Source organism: Falco naumanni, chromosome 3 (genome assembly GCF_017639655.2).
Source record: "Falco naumanni isolate bFalNau1 chromosome 3, bFalNau1.pat, whole genome shotgun sequence".
NCBI lineage: Eukaryota > Metazoa > Chordata > Aves > Falconiformes > Falconidae > Falco > Falco naumanni.
This window is the reverse complement of record NC_054056.1, coordinates 24792380-24811418: the sequence shown is the minus strand read 5'-3', so window position 1 is coordinate 24811418 and position 19039 is coordinate 24792380. Positions and strand designations below refer to the sequence as shown.

At 44.3% G+C, this 19039-nt stretch overlaps 2 protein-coding genes across 5 annotated transcripts in view; one reads left to right on the top strand and one right to left on the bottom strand.

Annotated features, from left to right (window-relative positions):
• NUP153 (nucleoporin 153) overlaps positions 1-1347 on the top strand; it is a 46270-nt gene extending 44923 nt beyond the window's left edge. For all 4 annotated transcript variants that reach the window (XM_040585348.1, XM_040585347.1, XM_040585349.1 and 1 more), the window contains exon 22: positions 222-1347. In XM_040585348.1, the coding sequence (XP_040441282.1) occupies positions 222-306 (85 nt within the window). In that variant the 3' untranslated portion in view covers positions 307-1347. The remainder of the gene's footprint in view (positions 1-221) is intronic.
• Positions 1348-3287: 1940 nt separating this feature from the next.
• Positions 3288-11679, bottom strand: FAM8A1 (family with sequence similarity 8 member A1). The gene is given in 6 exon segments (XM_040585350.1): positions 3288-4559; positions 4869-5008; positions 5219-5342; positions 7577-7697; positions 11070-11179; positions 11181-11679. Coding segments are annotated over 6 exon segments (1107 nt in total). The 5' UTR covers positions 11648-11679; the 3' UTR covers positions 3288-4414.
• Between the last annotated feature and the right edge of the window lie 7360 nt (positions 11680-19039).

The window sequence follows — 19039 nt, the reverse complement described above, 5'->3', positions numbered from 1 at the left end:
TAGCCATTACGCTGCCACTTAACCTTCTGAATAAGAGAGATTTAATTGGTTTTGGTTTCTGGAACTCTCTTCCTTCCTGTTCATCATTATGCCATTTGTTGCCAGCTGGTAACTAGTGAGACAAGACTATGAAACAGTTGTTCTGGAGTATCTACTCAGTGCTGCTACTGAATTTTCAGCTACGCTGTCCTAAACTCTGAACTACTAATTTCTTTTGATAGGACTAATGGGAAAAATGTTTTCTCTGCCTCTGGATCTTCGGTTTCTGGTCGGAAGATAAAGACTGCAGTTAGACGTAGAAAATAATCGCCCGATGGGTAAAGCAACTTTGGAAGCAGCTACTACCCTGCATTGTTCAGTTGTTGGGATCGTACCTCATGCTGGGTTAGCTGAAGTCGGATCTGCCTAAAGATACAAAAGAACTGCTGCCCTTTCTTTCCCTCCCTCCTCCCCCGTTAGGTTTGGGGTTTTTTTGTTTTTTTTTTTTTGGTAACGAATAGAGTTGGCAACAGGGCCGTTCTCAAGCAAAAGTATTTTAGACTCCAGCAAGTTACTTCTTTCACTGACTCGGCATGGTCTGGCTGTAGCCGTGAGTAGAGCCTGCACAGTGAATGGCTTGTACAATACCTCCTCATCTGCACCACTATGTGCGCTCATCTGCGTTTACTGACGCCTCGAAATTGTAATTATATCAGCGAGGGATGCTGTATAGAGTAGAGAATGTTGATAACGGATGATTTCTATGCTGAGTTTGTGCCGGTGTATGTGTGAAGTGAGTGAGTTTGAGTGTATCGTGCACTAAAATTTTCTGATAGAGGAAGACTGATTAAAGGATGATCCATGCTAAGGACTTGTTAGATCTGTAGTTCTTCATTTAATAATTATATGCTATTTCTATATTTTCATTCTTACAGCCCTTTATCACCTGTCTCGCCTTTGTTATTTTATTATGAAATGTGTAAATACAATTTTGTTTCTCTATGTACTTTTTTGGCATAACAAATCTGTGAAATTGAAATTTTAATTTTGTGTGTTACGGCCATTTTTGTTTAGTATTGTCTCAGATTTTATGTAAATCCCATTATTCAAAGTTGCCTAAATCCATTTAGAAAATCTTTAAAATTGGGAATTCTTAAAGTAAGTTTATTGGCTTTTCTGATCCATTTTTGTTTGGACCAAAAACCAGTATTGTACAAAGTATTAAGTATATATTTTTATATTTACTGAAATGGACTGTGGTGACTTTGGATAATAAGGAAAAGTTTAATATTAAAGCCATGTTTATTACAGTATAATTAACATGTTAAACCATGGGATAAATGCCATCAATAAAAACTATGAAATATTGTCTGTCAGTTTTTAACTCTCCAGAAAGGCAGCTGCAGCTGTGAGATGATTCATTCAACCTGAGCGATGTCCTGTGCTTTCTCCAGCCTCTTCTTTTTGCCAGTGACACTGATTTTAGAGGAACTTAAATTAGTTGGAGGTTCCCTGCTCGAAGGATGGGGGAGTTTTACTGTATATTCAGCGTGGAGCTGTTTGTCAGTGTGGCAGGCTGCAGTTAATTTTTACAGCGCTCTTAAAGAAAAAGCTAGTGTTACAAACATTTACCACCATTGTCACTGAAGAGGAAAAAGTACACTGGATTGTAAATGAGTAATTTGTGGGTTTTCCACTTCTGTAACAGTTGGAGGAGCTTCTTAGAGAACAGGCTTTATTCTAGTAAAAGGAGAGGAAGTGCTCTTGGTTGGCTGGGGACCGCAGCTGAACTTTCACAGTGCTGCGTTTGATTGAGATCCCAGTGCTTGCTACAGCTACAACTGGAAAGCCCTGATAATTGCATCAGCTTTAAATGCCTTCAGAGGCAGTGCTGGGTGCTTTGCGAGCACTTCTGCATCTGCCCCAGTGCTGCTCAGCACTTGCAGTGTCCTGTGCAAGGAGATACTTTTCCAGCCACCAAGCAGATGTGCCAGGACAAAGGCTAACATCTGTTTACAGGGTTGTCTGCATGTGTAGAGTTCCAGTCACTATTAATATAAAAAGAAAATAGCAACTAGGCTTTACAGTCACACATAGAAGCTGCTACTCAGCCATATCCTGCCACTGTAGCTGTGGAAGGATGTTCAATTATGCATTTCCAGATGTCTTAAATCTAAAAATTGCCACAGATTTCACTTTTTCCCCTTGGCTCCCTCACCTTCCACGCAGCTTGTGTAAGAGACAAAAAACCAGCTTTCCCAGCAGCATGCTGTACACACATTTCCACCGACAGGCTCTCTGTTCTTGAACTGTGGTGCCTTTCTTCAGTGGCTGTGGAGGGGGGTGGTGGTTGTAGCTGAACTGGTAGCAACAAAGTTGTAGCCACTGGTGCTGCTTTACCCTTCCCCCATCGTGAGTCTTGGTTTGTAGGTCACTGCTGCAGTAAACAGAACAAAACTCTGGGGTTTTTTTTAGTCCTACAGAAACTAAATAGGCAAAACTCACCCTAGAAGGGACTTCCCTTAGTTCCGACAGCTTTGGCTGCTGGCAGGTGGATTGCCACAGCTGAACTTTCAACCTCAGTGCTTAAACCAACAGCGCTGTTCTTTGAAGGGGCAGGGGAGGTGGCACCGCTGACGTTCTGTTGCTGCTCAACACCTGCAAGTGGCCTAACCCCCTCAAAGGGGAGCTCGATGCAGGCCTGTCCATTAACATGTATGACCCAGACATTTTTATTTCAGTGACATGCCTCAGTAACACTGCTCTAGTGCTAATGGTATATTTAAGCTAGCAAAGGCTTTTTTTTTGTTTGGTCATAAATCATTGGTGTAAAACAGTAGAGTAACCCTCAAAACGATGCGGTACTTTGACACAGATGCACCTTCTGGTTACGCAAAGACTTTAAATCAGTTTTCTAGCCAAGACTTTTTTTTTTTTTTTTACTGCAGAAATATCTTTAAAAGGTAGTGGCTTCATGCTGGAGAGGGAACAGATGGGGAAAATGTCATTCTTCCACTAGTAAGCAGTGGATCTGGTCCTGAAACATCATTGTAAATAAGGATCAGAACACACACACACACAGAATGTTGTATTTATAAACAGAATAACACCACTTGTCAAACTAAAATAGTGCAGAACACGAACATATTACTGATCAAATTATTTCACCTGAAGAAAAGAAAGAGAGAACCAAGATCTCAAACATTTCTACTGTTAATGGACCTGCTGTCCAAAACTGAAGGTAGGGTGAGACTCTCAGCCACAGAGCAGCAGGTTACGCCGAAGGGAGGAACACACAATAACTGGGCTCTAGAAGAATTCCAGACTCTTTACTCAAATTTTAATAAAACATTAACACTGTTGCTTATATTCCTTTCCCAAGATACTAATAACATGAGAATAAACAAATTATCAAAGCTATGTAACCATGCAAAATATTAGGCTTTTTTCAGTATTTAAGTTACTCTGAATATACAAACAATCAGACAGAATTATAAAGTGAAAATAACCAGTACTTGTACTTCCGTGGATTTACACCCATGACACATTTCAGTTAATGTTTCCTGCATGCTCCTGAAACACGTGCAGTTGTTTTGCTCGGTATTATATGCAAGTAGTAGACATGTGCTTTCTCTCCAAACAGAAGCAGAAAAGTTACCTTTCATCAGCGTGATCTGTACTGTTCATCGCTCAAAAATTATTTATACACATCGATTCACTAACACTGCAGCGTAACATAACCTTCCCAGAGAAAAAGCAGCCGTTATTTCACCTCTTCGTTAGCTTCGACATGTGAAATAAGTGACAATGCTTGAGACAATCATGCATAAAACTTCACATCAATGTTCTGATAATATACTTAAAGAGATGAGGGAGTATGATCTGTGAGGCAATAATAAGGGACACGATAACCACTGCTCATCTCTTCCTACACACAGCAATTTAATTAACGTGATTTGCCTTATTGTCTCATACTGCAGTTCTCTTCCCTCTCAGTTTATCGTACAACTTAGGCAAACGACTTGATTTTGCAGTTACCTGCCAACATCCCAAACTGTAGGAGCAACATTTCTTTTTAAGCTGGAGTGAGTTTTAAGATGTCTAGGTATTTGCTCTCCCCAGGCTGATGAACGGAACAGCTCCTTTCTGCAGTTAACACAGCCTCTTCCTCATCGATCAGAGGTTAATACTCCCAGATTCAGTATGGATCATTTCTCCCAAACTTCTTTGGCATTTGTGAAAACTTCAAGACTTTGAAGGTAGCTGCTGGCATCGTAACGGAGCAAAACATTTTCTTTAGCTTCTGAATCAGTTCCCATTTAATCTGGGCAAAAGATTCTGACAGACACCTCAATTTCAGTTTTAGGGTAGCTCTTTGTTCACTGGGGGTGGGAGGGGATGTTCAAAACCAGTCTGGAAATTTCATCGTTCTATATCATCTGACTCCATGTCTTCTTACCACAATAGTTCCTGCTACAATATCGTAGGCTGTTCTGTTATGCTGGAAAAACAGCAGGGTAATGAACGCAGGGAAAAATGAAGCGATAGAAAAATTCTTGATCAAAGCTCGTATTGTGGACCTGAAATGAGGAAAAAAAACCATTCAGTACCTTATTTTCACTTGTCTGCTTATATTAGCAGTTACTTTCAAGTTTAGTTGCTCAGTTTCACACAGCACAAAAATCAACCTCTGGAGTTCAGAGATTATTTACCACCTAAATTCACGATTGAATAATTGCTATTTTATTCTTGGGACACAGAATCTAACAATAGCTCTTGCAATCTAATTATTGCAAAGGCCAGTAATAAAGAAATAGTGCATCTCCTTTCTAATCACACACTTTCCACACTTCACCGGACAGCAACGCGGCTGAGCTAAGCGCACTTACGTTGTCATACTGACATTAGAAGACGGAATGACTAACACACGGCTGGGCGCAATAAGCACCGATGTATCGCATGTCACGACGCGCAGTCCAAGCAAGAACTTCCCTGGGGTTGCTCCACCTGCTCCCCAAATACAGATTATCTGTAAAAGAAAAATTCTTTCAATTCCACACAACACCCTGTTGTTGGCTGGTCCAACAAAGTTGGGTTTTCCTCAAAACTACGTGAATGTCGAAAGCTGCAGCATGATGCAAAATACTGTAAAGAGGATTTATTTTACAGACCAATGGTGACAGATTTGTTTAAAACATTTATTTGAGAACTATTTAATTATAGAAGTTATAGTAGTTACCTCATAGAAGCAGACTAATAACCTGTAGATGAGAGCTACTACCATCATCTTCTGCAAATCTTCCATGGATGTATCCTCATCTATTTCTTCTATGATGTAATGCATGGCAAATTTAGAGATGTCCCTGCACAAAATAAGACTGAACTTTAAAACCATCCTTCTCCCAATACCAACGTTAGCCCTTTAATACTAGAATTCACTCCTTCAGTTCCAGCATTAGTAAAAGAACAAAAGCTCCTTGGCTTCTCTGATACTAAACAAGCCATTAAAATTCAGAACACTAGGCTTCCTTCTGAGTTGCTGCCTAGTTTGTTTTGCCTTTTTCATGAAAAAAAAAAAATTTAAAAAAATCATTCTTTATTGCTACTTTGGCACAATAGCATCCCTGGGTAGTGAGCTGCAGAATTCTGCTGAAAATTCTCACACTTCTTGGGAGGATAAAACCCAGAGATTCTGCATGTGACCATCCAACTCCATGTAAATTGAAGGCCTCCACATCTCTGTCTTTGCAAGAACTTGCAAGGAAAAAGAAAAGGCAGCACTCCATAAATGCAAGGGAGAAGTTGCCAGTCTCCCTAAGCAAGCAAGGGAGACCCGTCCTCCCTCGCGTGATCAGGGCTCCTCATTCTCGGTGGTCTTTACAGCTCACCATGCTCCTCCAGAGGCAGGCACCTCGGCATGCAAGAGGAACTTTTCAACTTCAACCAATTTAAACCTTCAGGTTTTTTACCCTAACAAAGATACGCAAGGCATCGATTTTGAGTCCACTCTGTATTTTCACAAGATAAACTCTACAGATTTAACATTCTTACCTGATGCCCGGGATGAATATACCTGTGACATGCATTTGGGCAAGGACTCACGCATACAAGTGAGAATTCCTACCCACGCAGAAGCGTGCAGCCCACTTCAACACAATCCACCCAAATTTGTACTACTTGCCCTCTTTTATTTGGACTTAAAAGACTGGAAAAAACTAAGGAATTAAGAAAATAATGTGACACAACCTGCACTTCCCTTCAATATAACCTTGGCCTGAAGTCTCTGCCTTGAGCCTGTGAGGATGTATTTTTTTTCATGACAACCACATCTCACAAACAGAAAAACCCACCCCAAGATGCTTCTCTGAAGTTACTTGTAAGCAACTTCCTGGCTCTTGCAAAAGCAGTAACATTGAAGATACTGTAAATTTATTGAGAAAAATCCCTCCTCTTTCCATCACCTTTACTATTTTACAGACATGTAACTGTCAACCCATCTTTCCAGTACTTCATTTTGTATCATATTCAGCCTACTAAAACCAAAATGGAAATACAAGCTGTCGGGCTAGAACTGGAGGTTTTGGCAACTAAACAGAACTAAGAATTTGGCATTTTAATTGCATCCTTTTACATTAACATATTTATTGTTTTGGATTTGACCCACTTCCACACACCTTTAGAGCAGCAGTTTAAGGTGTCTGAAAGATGTTATCGGTACGGTATCACTTCACAGTCAGTCAACATTTGGAAAGTTCTTTAGCAGAAAACTTGGATTCTGAAACATTTCTACAGTAATGGAATTAACGACTACACCAAGTTCTCATCTCTTAATCAGACCAAAATATTCGATTACATCAAGCCAAAACAGAGGAACTAAATGAGCTGTGGAATAAGATATCTACAGAAACAGATAAAAAAAGAAACAGTCTTTGAGGTAAATGGTTACATGTGAGTATAAAAATGTGAAATAAAGAATCTTTCAGTGTAGTGTATAATTGATAGACACGATGCTTAATCTACTTTCTAAGAAACCCAACTTATGACCAGTAAGGACTGCAGCACAGCAGCATTCCTAGCAATCAGGGCGTATTTCAAAATTACACACAGGATCTGAATTATTTTTTTTTTGTTGTTGTGGGTTAGTCCTGTTTTGGTCACAAATCTAAGACACAGCACCACAGGAATTTTCTTTCTATGAAGAAAATTAACTCAATTCCAGCCAGATCCAGTACACTTTTAAAGGCTGTTTAAAAAACCCTCAAGTTTATTTGTCAATGTTTTTTCTCTGAAATTTTAAAGGACTTCTTAAAAATCTTGCTATTGCCCCCCGAAAAATATGAGTGCAAGTCTGATCTATTCTTAGTAAGGAGTTTGTAAGCCTTTGAAGACACCTGTAAAAATTCTTTCTTTCCATCAGATGACCCAAAATCAGGAAGCACTTAAAAAGTATGTGAACCTAGCAGTGCTTTTTCCTCAACTCTGGACAGTTACCAAGTGCCATCACGTGCACAAGCATGCCATACAGAGATGAAGACACTTCAAAGATCATGAAGAGCTTAAAGCTGTATATAACAAAGCTTTAAATTGTTCCACTTACTTTATTCCACTGAGGTGCATAACACTTAAAACAATGGTTGCCTTTATAAAGAACAGAATAAAAAAATCCACCATCTCTGCTATGAATCTGTGTGCCAACGAAGGGATGATGAACTCCCGACCTGTAACAGAAGTAGTTAATGTTACCCAGATTTTATTGCACTAACACAAAGCTAACACTATCATCCAACGAACACTGCACATTAACCTCACTACAAAAGCATCATCAAGGCTCTTTATCTCAGCTCACATCTTCCAGAAAACTTCTAGAAGTGTGTGAATAAAAAAAGATCTGAATTGTTTAAATTGAGTTATAAGAACCTTCTTAAATTAAATCAAACTCTTTCCAAACTCCAAGTCCCCTCTGAATTAGGATTACAGGCAAAATCCCGCCCCGTTGAAGAAACAAAGTACATTCAAGTGCATCAATTTTTGTATTCTTTCATTTAGAACAGCTTTCAGTAAATCTGAGAGTTCAGGTAAAAAGAAACTTAGATCTACCACAACTTTTCTATTGCTCAGCAGCAAGGCTTCCTTGTGTGCCAAGAACTAGCTCTCTGAAAGTCAAACATTGCCTATTTTGTCTCCAGTCAGACACAGAAATAAGAGCAGATGAAAACATTAGTTGTACTTGACATCAACATTCCTACAGACTACTTATAAAACACAGCGTGCTGCCCTACCAGGAGCCAGAACACATTTCCCCTATTTAATTGGCCAAGTGCAAATGGACATGAAGTAAGTAGTCACAGTTAAAAGCTTTTGTTGCTAATGCTACATCAGATGACTAAAGCAAAGAAAACATTGAAGAGTACCTTAGAAAGCTTCCAAGGAATAGCACTGCAAAATAATCACATCTGAACCCATCTACCCCTCTATTTCCCAAAGGACAAACAATGACGCCCACATTAAACCAGCAACAACTCGCATGTAAACTTCATTTAGAAACACTCAAGTACTACTAGATGTAAGCTTGTGGAAAATAGAGACTGGGTTAGTTAGTCTTTCTGAGAATGCCTACCCACACACACAGGGAAAGGGGAAAAGCAAAGAAAAAAACATTCCTCTCTCCAATCTCAAAAAAAATCACCAAATTTCACTTAGAATAAACCTCCACAGTTCACCTGCTTGACACTGATACTGCCAGCCTCACAAGCTATGCAAGGGAAGCCGAGAGCCCAAGGCACTTGAGTGCTTTTTAAATGGGGTTAAGTATAATCAAGCCGTGACTAGGTAAGAGCCAGTTCTTATTTAACATACCTTAGTTCATGTATCTTTGTTTCCTACCCGTTTCATGGATAACTCTGCATTGATACTACCAAGCAGCGTCATTGTTACATATCTAATACTAAAATGGATTCAATTCTCATTGTCAAAGCATGTCCAAGCTGTCAATTACATTCTAATTAAAGATTCTTCAACTGAGGCAGAAGGGAGTATAGCCAGTCCCCCAATCCTGGCTTGAGCACACAGCACCAGATAAAAATGTTCATTTGCTCAGTCTAAAGGAACACGTTTGTTGAAGCTTGTGCCACAGTTTCATTTAAATACATCAGATTCAATGACTGAATAAGGAAGATGCCAAGTGGGACTAAGAAAATAAGTACTCAAATTATGTTAAACTCCATTATATTAAGCCGCCTTTGTGAGCCGCAGACTCTGGCATATTTCCCTCGCAGTGACTGGAGATGTTCCTCCTATCAGAAATCCACTATTTTGCCAGGGGTTACTATTTGTGCGGCAGGGATAGCCAAATGCAACACACATCCATCTCAGCTCAAAGGTCTAGGATCTTACATTAAAGTAGTAATAAAGATGGGTTTGCACCAGTCAGCCACAGGGCAGACAAGGCTTGGATGCACTTTTTGCTCTCCTGTTGCCAGCAGAAGAGCAGTAATCTGCAGTAAGACAGGGTGGGGCAAGCGGACGAAGCGTCTGAAATCATGACGACCATCCGCAAAAAGCCTGCTAGTGCTTGGAGTGCTGTTAATACTGGTGCTCTGACACACTTGCAGGTAGATTGAACTGGAAAAGGCAGTTACCAATTCCACTTTTTGACATCCCAGTTTAAAATCTGCAACATTAACATAAGCTGTCAGTTATTTCAGCTTACGTAAGCACACTGATCTGTAAACTGCAGTGGCGTAGGGCTGGACGGATACACGGCCTGCCCTGCCAAGCCTGCTGTGTAGGCAATAATCTGCAACAGGAAAGAAGGAGCCGTAATCGCTTCAGCTGCTCCAGATACCTCCATTTGCAATCTGGAGGCAAAGCACTGGCACAAGTCTTTGTTTATAATTGTATCGTATCACTGTATCACATACAGAGTTCCCTTAAGAAGGCTAGGTGTTGCAACAGTATTTAGCATTCAGAATCGTGACATCCAGCAGCATGAAATAAGATCCATGCCCTAAATTACCTTTAAGATTTGGAATCAGTTTCCGAAGAACTAGGTAAAAATCCAAACCCCATTTCAGCCTAGCCTTTGCCCATATCCCCTTTTTTGGTGGCTGGAAATAGCTGTTTATAAGCAATCTATAACTCAGAATCAGGGCACACTTAAAGAAAATACTACTTTGCGTTATAACCTTGCTTAAAGAACATCTATTTAAAACCACAAGAAAGCAGCAAGCTCAGTAGCTAGATTCCCTTCCCTTCATGAGAAAAACACTCTCTGCTCACACCCAGCCACTGAGCTTATAAATAATGCTGCTGATCAGTAATGCTGTACTTTGCCCTGCAGAAAGAAAAGAGCTCTGGGTTTTCTCCAAAGTCCTTCAGCAGCGTTCTGCTCCACAGTTCTCTACCATTACTCAAGGTGCTGCGCAGCACGCAGGGCATGTCACCTAGCTGCTCCCCGATTTGGAAAGCAACATTTTGTGCTCCAGGTTTTATCTCTGACGTGATCAGAGCTAGTCTGTCTTACTCCTGAACAAACACAAACATAAGCACTGCTATGCACATAACAGACCTTTGTTTATCTCTGGTTCTGTCGCTAGCTTGTTGAATGTAAGCAGGTTTTGACGTCTATGCTTCAATTTCATTATTTTATTTGAGCACCAAAAGCCCTCTAAACCCGACGGTTTAGATGTCGTCAGCCAAGCAGGCTACTTGCAAAGCTAGATGCATTACAAGCCTGCGACCACAAGCTGCACTCGAAAAAAATAAAACTCCTTCCTACCCACGAAAACATCTTACGAGCACTTTAGTTACAAGCTGCACACCACGAGCCAACCCCCTCAAACCGCCCGGGGATTAAGCCCTGGCTTTACCTGCGCGGGATGCGGGCTGTCACCCCTCCCGGGGCACGGCTCCGCGCTGGGCTCGGCAGCCCACGGACGCCGCCCAGCCCCCAGCCCCTGCCCGCCCGCCGCTCCCGAGGGGCCGCCGCACTGCCGGGGGGGCGCCCCCAGCCCCTGCCCACCCCTCACGGCCGCTGACCGGGGCCGGGCCGCCCGCCCCTTCCCCCCCCGCCGAAGCGGCCCCCCGCTCACCTGCCGGCCGCCCCGTGTCCCGGGGGGCGCCGCTGCCGCTGGTGCCGGTGGCGCTGCCGGAGGCCGCCCTGGGCACGGGGGCCAACCTGCCCGCCGCTCCCGGCCAAGCGGGGGGCGGGCGCGGCGGCGGCGCGGGGGCTCGGCCCGGCGGCGGCCGTGTGGGCCGGCGGCGGAGCGAAGAGGTAGAAGGGGCTGTAGTAGGCGGCGGCGGCGGCCGCCCCCGGCGGTGGGGAGGGAGCGGGCGGCGTCGCGGCGACGCGAGGGGGGCCGGCGGCGGCGGGCGCCGCGGAGGCGGCGAGGAGCGCGGGCAGGCAGCCCTGCCAGCTGAGGTACCCGCAGTACGAGTCCCACAGCCACTGGTGAACGCGCCGCGCGTACTCCGCCGCGCTCAGCGGCTTCGCCCCGCCGCCCTCGCCCCCGAAGGCCGCCGGAGGGGAGCACGGCGGGGACGACGCAGCGGCCGCCGCCCCTCCGGAGACGCTGTCGCTCCTCTCGTTATCGCCCTTCGCCATCGCCGCCGCCCCAGCGCCGGTCCGGCCCGCGCCCGGCTCCGCTCCGGGCTCCGCCATCTCCTCCATCTCCGCTGACACTGAGCGCCTGCGCTCGGCGCGCCTGCGCGGGGGAGGCGGCCCGCCTGCCCCATTTACCGCGGGGGGGGAGCGCAGGAAGAGTGCAAACGCCAGGCGGAGTCCTCCGCGCACGCAGCCGGGCTCGGAGCGCACCACTCGGCAGCAAACCCCTCCCTGCCGTTGCGCCGGGAAGAACCAGGCTTCCCCCCCGTCCCCGCAGTGAGGTGGTATCGCCTAACGTGGAGGCAGGGAGGCGGGCTGGCCGGGGCGGTCCCGAGCGCTCCTGAGGTAAAAGGAAAGGCCCCGGGGGGGGGGAAGGGCCGGCGGCTCGGCCGCCCGCCGGGCTGCGGTGTACGCGTAGGGGCTGCGCCATGTCTCCTTAGCACAAAGCAGGTTCCCGGCTCCTCCCGCAGCAGCGCGGCCGTGTCGCGCCGCCCGGAGGCAGCGCGGGGAGCTGCCGTCCCCTCGGCCGGCCCGGCCCGGCCCCCTCAGGGCCGAGTCCTCCGCCCCAGCCCCGGCCCCAGCCCTGGCTCCGTAGCCGTGCAGCAGCTGTGAAAGCTGGGAGCGGGCGGCGGGGTTGCCTGCGCCAGCATGTTGTACTGTAGTGTGGAAAGGGAGCCTCCACCTTCGCTTCCACAGCGCTCCCCTTCCGATCGGCGCCGGCGGGCTGGAGCGGGACCTCCCCATCCTGGGATTCTGTCCCTCCCGCCGGCTGAGTGCGGCCCAGGTCACGGCTACGTCCCTCTGAACAGGCTCTGGCGGGTGAGCTGGGGAAGCCGAGTGAGGAGCGAGGCGCCCTGCCGCTGGGCCGGTGCGGCTGGCTGGGGCTGGGCGCTCGGTGCCGCCCGGCGCCACAGCTGCTGTGCCCGGCCGCTGCCTCAGCGCGCTCCCCTTGCCGGTAGGAAGGGGTTTGAACTTGTTCGGAGAGCGAAAAGGTGTTAAACTGCTCTCTCTTGTGTCCTCCTGCAATTCGATTTTCTCGTGCGAGTGTTGCCTTTTTCTCTCTCTTCCCCTTTCTCATCTGTTCCCCTGTCAGATTCATGTCCTCACGTAAAAACACAGAACGAGGAGCGCTACAGCAAGTTTAAACAAAGTTCTGCAAATTAATTTTTAATATTTAAGGTTCCTATGTACCATTAAGCATCTCAACCAGACCACAAGTTCTTTATACCGCAGATGTTAACATAGCTCCATACTGAATGCACTGGTAATACGTACTGTAAGCCTGGGGTGTTCCCTATTTTCAACACCACAGATAGCACAGCTGAAAAAACCAGTCGTTTTTCCCTGTTAGATAGGAACAAATACATTATTTTTCCCATGTAGCCCTAATTAATTTAAAAACCGAAGTAGTTTCTGCGGAACGAGCCTCTCATATAGACAAACTGAGGTGAATTGATAAAGTGCTTAGCAAATAACCTATACCATCTTAATTAAATGCAGTTACGTTATGTGCTTTGTGACATAGACTTGGGTGAAATCAGTATGGATAAATTATTTGGGAAATGTAGCAAGTTTTAGCATGATTAGGAAGGACAGTGAAGAATGAAAGAAAGGAAGGAAGGTAGACAAGTGTATAGAAGAAAATACGGTCTTAAACCAGCTATTAACTCCTAATATAACTAGCTATTCTAGTAAAAGTAACATAATAGAGCTTCCTCCTTTATTGCCTGTCTTCATCAGCTACAGTCTGTTTAATTTTTTTTTTTTTAATTAGGTTTTCACCACAAACCCTTTACAACCAGTGTCAGGTGCTTTGCACATGTGGCCAGGTTTTGCAAGCCAGATCAGCTCTTAAGGTATGATTACAAGATCTCACAGGCTCCATAGAATACTGTCAGTCACATGTAAATTTTAGAGTCACCAGCAGCATTACGCAGACATAACCAGTTAGAACTCTTTATGTAATTATGCTGGGTACTCAAGGTGAAATGGGATCGCTGACAGCGGAGAGCAAGGGAGTAACAGGTATCACAGACAACACAGTATTTCCTCATTCCCATATTTTTCAGTTACTAGTTTTTCATTCTTCTACCTTAAAAAAATAACCCACGAAAGACCCACAAATTCTGCAAGCATCCAGATTATTCTAGTCTGGGATGTGTATGATAGAGATGCTGTAACAACAGGGATTGCCAGTGGTGGGGAAGCACAGCTTAGGCTTTTGATGACAAAGGGTCTTGTGTGACACATTGCTGTGTCAGATTGCCACACATGTTACGGGAGTACTTACCGTCTTCTGCAGCACCAATTTCTCCCGACTTTAGTTTGATTTCTCTTGTGAGCAGAGTCAGAGCGAGACAATCTTGTGTAGTTCACTGTACCAGTTGATGAAAACAAATGGCTGAATGCCTTGGCAGTTAAATACACTTCTTTAGAAATGAGATTTAGGCAAGAGGAAATGTTTTGACCTAGATCAAAAGAGGAAGGCAAGCACCTAAAAGCCGATATTGCAGTAGTTAAGGTTTAAGGGGAATCTGGAATCCCATCTGAAGCTCTTTTATTGTAGGTAATGCTGAAAAGCCTGGTTTGTCACTCCTGAGTGGGGAGTCCTTTATAGTCAATAGGAAGTAACAGAGCACCGGTCTGCTGTACATCTGTTGTTCAGAGCTACAGAGATATATCCTTGCTCATTTTTGGTACTTATTCTAGCGTTTTGTTTTCAAGGCAGTGTTTTAAACAATTTTTAAAACCAAGGATTTGCTGAAGCATTCACCTGGGTGTATGAAACTGAAATTCAATCCCTTCCTTTGCTTGGGGGATGCAGATCACATCTCCTGCATCATGCTGAAGTGTTCTAATAATAGGAGCTCTTTAAAAGAGTCCTTGGATGGGAGTTGTTGGACATTAATCAACAGCAACCTCTTGTCATTCCAAAGTGGTTAATTATTGTTGTGGCCAGCAGCCTACATATATTCATGCTATTTACATGTTTGTATCAAGTATGTATGTTCATGTACAGAGTGAAATTAAATGCAAATGTTGGTTAAAGAGATTCTTTGTTACTGAAACATACAGACTGAGTCACCAAAGCGTGAGAACTTTACCCCTTGTTGGGGCAAGCAGCCAGGTACAGAACATGATACTTGACACACCCCCCCTCAAAAAAAAAAAAAAAAAAAAAAAGTAGGCATTTACGTAAGTATAAAGTAAAGCATTATATGTTACAGTGTAGAAAGATGGCTCAACTGTCTCCCAAATTAAATCAATTTAGCCTTCAACTCTGAAACCGCTCTGCCTGATCCATCTGAGGATTTTGAAGGAGACTTTGGCTCTAAAAGCTTTCATGGTCCACTGAGTAGCATTTTCTTTCTAAGAGATGCAACTTTAAGTGTAATACAGACAGAAAACAGAATCCTAGTGGTCACAGTTGATAAGAAGGACATATCAAATCAGCTGAGAAAAAAATGAGCATATGGCACATAGATTTTTAGTGTGGTTGCCTGTTACTAGTACTGTTTTGGGAGTTGCGTGTAAATATCTTTATTTGCCTTTTACCTTGACCTGGTGTGAATGAAGAGTAAGCAGAAAACAGCTTTACTGAGGAGCATGGCACTCAGAAACCCTGCCAGTTACCCAGTTCTCTATCACATTCTTTAGTGTTCCCCCAGAGGAGTGTACAGGAACGTGCCTCCACTGAAGCAGCGCTGGAACTAGGGGTTTGGAGAAGAGTTTGTGGTGGTCAGTGGTGATCAGATCCTTGGCAGGCAGCAAGACTTAGGGAAGCAGGGTTAAGCCTAGAAGCTCACCACCGAGTGTTGGGTGGTGGAGTAGGGAGTGTTCTCTGCTCTACAAAAATTTGGCACCCAAAAAGATTTTTCAGGGTTATTTCAACTATAAAGAGAGAGCAGGTTCTTGTTCCCTGGTAGTCAGAACGTTCCCTGGGGAGTGTTATTTATGATTTTAATCTAATGACTCGTTCGTATGTCAGGGGCCTGTTTATAGGCACCTTCTGAGGGCAGTAGCTACTGGCAAGTATTTTCACAGCAGTGGACTCAGATCACCTCCAGCAGGGGAACTGAATCTGTCTTTTATGTTCTTGGTAACTGCTCTGTGTGCTAGCATATTGTATAATCAAGTGAATATTACTTCCATTTGTCTGGAGGCAGCTGCTTCCACATCTTAGAAGGAGCTCAGCTGAACATCACATCAGGAGAGTGCACTTTCAACTTGTGTGCATACTGAGATGACTCCCGGAAAGATTTCAAATGGAAACATGCTTGATCTCTGGGAAAGGAATGTGATGCACAGGTTTATGAACTTGTGTATAGTGTATATGAACTTGTGTATAGTACAGTGACATTGAAGGAACTCATGCAGATCCAGATACACTGAAGACTCCAAAAAGAGTAAGAACGAAAAATGGTTTGTCTGGATAATAACTATGGCAGTGGAAAGCCTCAGCAGGTGCCTGATTTCCTAGGACATTGAAAAGATTTCTGGTTTTCAAATGCAGACTTGAAATTACTTACTCCTTTATCTTCAATAGCTCTGTCAAATATTACTTTTAAGTTCAATCAGTTTTTAAGTGTGGTGTTAATGGAAACAGGCTTAGCAGTGTTCAAAAAACCAAAAGATCAGATTAATTATTGGTCACAAGTAGCTGTTTTTTCTTCTTCCTTGCCCATCAAACTTTCTTTTACCAAGATTATAATTTCAAAATCAAAGTAATCGTTAAATGTTTTTACAGTGACTTTTAGAGGGTAGAATTTCCCCGTTCTTTGGCAAACGAGACGCATCCTTGGGAGTGCCGTAGCGCCGCATGTTGTCATTCGGAGCTCCCGAGGGCCTGGCCCTCAGCCGGTTTCTGCCATCTGGTGGACACACGGAGTCACTACCGCAACGCGTCCCGTTTCCACTAACGGGGTAGCCAACGTTCTAAACTAAGCGAGTATCACAGAATGACAGAAGGGTTGTGGTTGGCCGGGACCTCTGGAGGTCACCTGGTCCCACCCCCTGCTCAAGCAGGGCTCCCTAGGTCCAGTTGCCCTGGTCTGTGTCCATGTGGCTTTAGAATGTCTCCAAGGCGGGAGACTTCACTGCCTCTCTGGGCAACCCGGGCCAGTGCTCTGTCAGCCACACAGTGAAAGTGTTTCCTGATGTTTACCAGCAACCTCCTGTGTTTCTGTGCGTGCCCACTGCCTCTGGTCGTGTCACTGGGCACCACTGAGGAGAGCCTGGCTCTGTCCTCTTTGCACTCTCCCTTCAGGTACTTATACACATTAACAGAACCCCCCTGAGCCTTCTCTTCTCCAGGCTGAAAAAGTCCAGGTCTGTCAGCCTTTCCTCCTGGGAGAGATGCTCCAGTCCTGTCATCACCCTCCTGGCCCTTCACTGGACTCTCTCCAGTATGTCCATGTCTCTCTTGTACTGGGGAGCTTGGAACTGGACCCAGCACTCTGGATGTGGCCTCACCAGTGCTAAGTAGAAGGGAAGGATCACCTCCCTCGACCTGCTGGCAATGCCCCCTCCTTATGCATGCCAGGATACCGCCCGTCCCCTTTGCTGCACTGGCTCATGTTTGACTTGGTGTCCACCAGGACTCCCAGGTGCTTTCCTGCCAAGCTGCTCTCCAGCTGGGCAGCCCCCAGCATATACTGGTGCATGGGGTGGTTGTTACCCAGGTGCAGGACTTTGCAGTTCCCCTTGTTGAATTTTATGAGGTACTTGTACAGAGTACTTCATGAGTACTTCTACAGAGGTTCTATTTAAGAAAGTATGAGATCCGTTGAAGCGTTTTGTAGGAAAAAAGCTTTTTACATTTGGACACTTAGTAAAAATCTCCTCTTTTACCTGTATGTTACTGGCTGATTGACAGCACCTGTACTGGTGAATATTTGACCCATGCAGGTTTATAAAAATGAACTGGCTAATTACACCATACACATTTGTTCCGTATCAATATAGGCACCAGATGCACTGTTTTCTCTTTTGACAGTTGCACTGATTTAAAGCATAACCACAATTTTGGTGCAATGTAGAGCTGAAACCAAGGGGCATACCTTGTGTGATAGTGTGCAGTAAAAAGAAGTGAACAATAGGACCTCAGGGATGCTCGGCGTGTAGCGGTTCATTCCTTGATGCAGTCAACCATTAAACACAGATCAAACTTGCTGCTGAAGACTTGGTGGACACAACTCATCATGGTCAAGATGATTCATCAAATCATCATTCTGCAGCTTGTTGACTATTTCTATCTCAAGATATACTTGATTTTTCAGAAAATGAGTTTTTAACCTTTAATTGTACACAGATTCATGTAGGATAGAATCAGAATATTGGATTTATTTTGTTCATTTAGCACTCCTTTATATTTCTAAATTTAAGGACAGGTTGCAGGGAAGAACCAGTGCAACCTACTGTAAATGTATGACAAGTATATTTTATGAGGACCAGAGTTGACAAAAGCCGGTTATAGATTTTTTTTGTCATGTGGCTTAGTAAGAGTAGTGGATGAAGGCTATCTGCATATTTAAAAAGTTTCTCTTCTATTTTTCTGGTGTCCAATAATACATGGACTTGTTAGTTTTTTCTCCAGTTGAAGCAATTACCTTGAGTCTGTCCATGCAAGGCCTTCCTCCTTATCTTTTAAATGCCTTCCCTCTGGCAAAGTTCTCAGGTGTGCTCAGACTGTCAGGCATATGCTATTACTGCTTAAGACTTCTTCCTGTTAAGAAACCAGTCAAAAAAATGTGCGTGGGTCTTGCATGTTGCAGGAATGTGAGTGTTAGGGAGAAGGACTAGCCAAAAGGGAGTTTGCTTCCATAGAATCATAGAATGGTTTGGGTTGGAAGGGACCTTAAAGAGCATCCAGTTCCAACTCCATCCAACCTGGCCTTGAACACTTCCAGGGATGAAACACCCACAACTTCTTTGGGCAACCTGTTCCAGTGTTTCACCACCCTCACAGCGAAGAATTTCTTCCTAATACCTAATCCAAATCTACCCTCTTTAGGGTTTAGTTTAAAGCTATTACCCCTGGTCCTATCACTACAGGCCCTACGAAAAAGTCTGTCCCCTTTCTTATAAGACCACATTTAAAAGCAGAATCAGACCAACCTTCACACTGCTTTTGAGGGGAGAGTGAAATCCCTAGGTAGAACTAAAAGAATTTGCCTGTGTAGTGATTCAGAGCTGTCTCGCTGCTTTCTGTTCATCAACAAGCATTCAGTACTTGTTTTGTGTCATACCTCCAAAGGATTAAGTGGCTTCCTGTTGCTGCGTAATGATTTGATCTGTATTTGATGCTAGATGAAAACAAGAGTCAGTATTTCAGGTCAGAATGCTCCAGAATGAGATTATTTTACGGAACAAATTATGATTATGATTTAAGGATTAAACAATCCTTCAATAATCATTTTATCACGACAAGTATGCAATATCCATTTTTCAGATATGAAG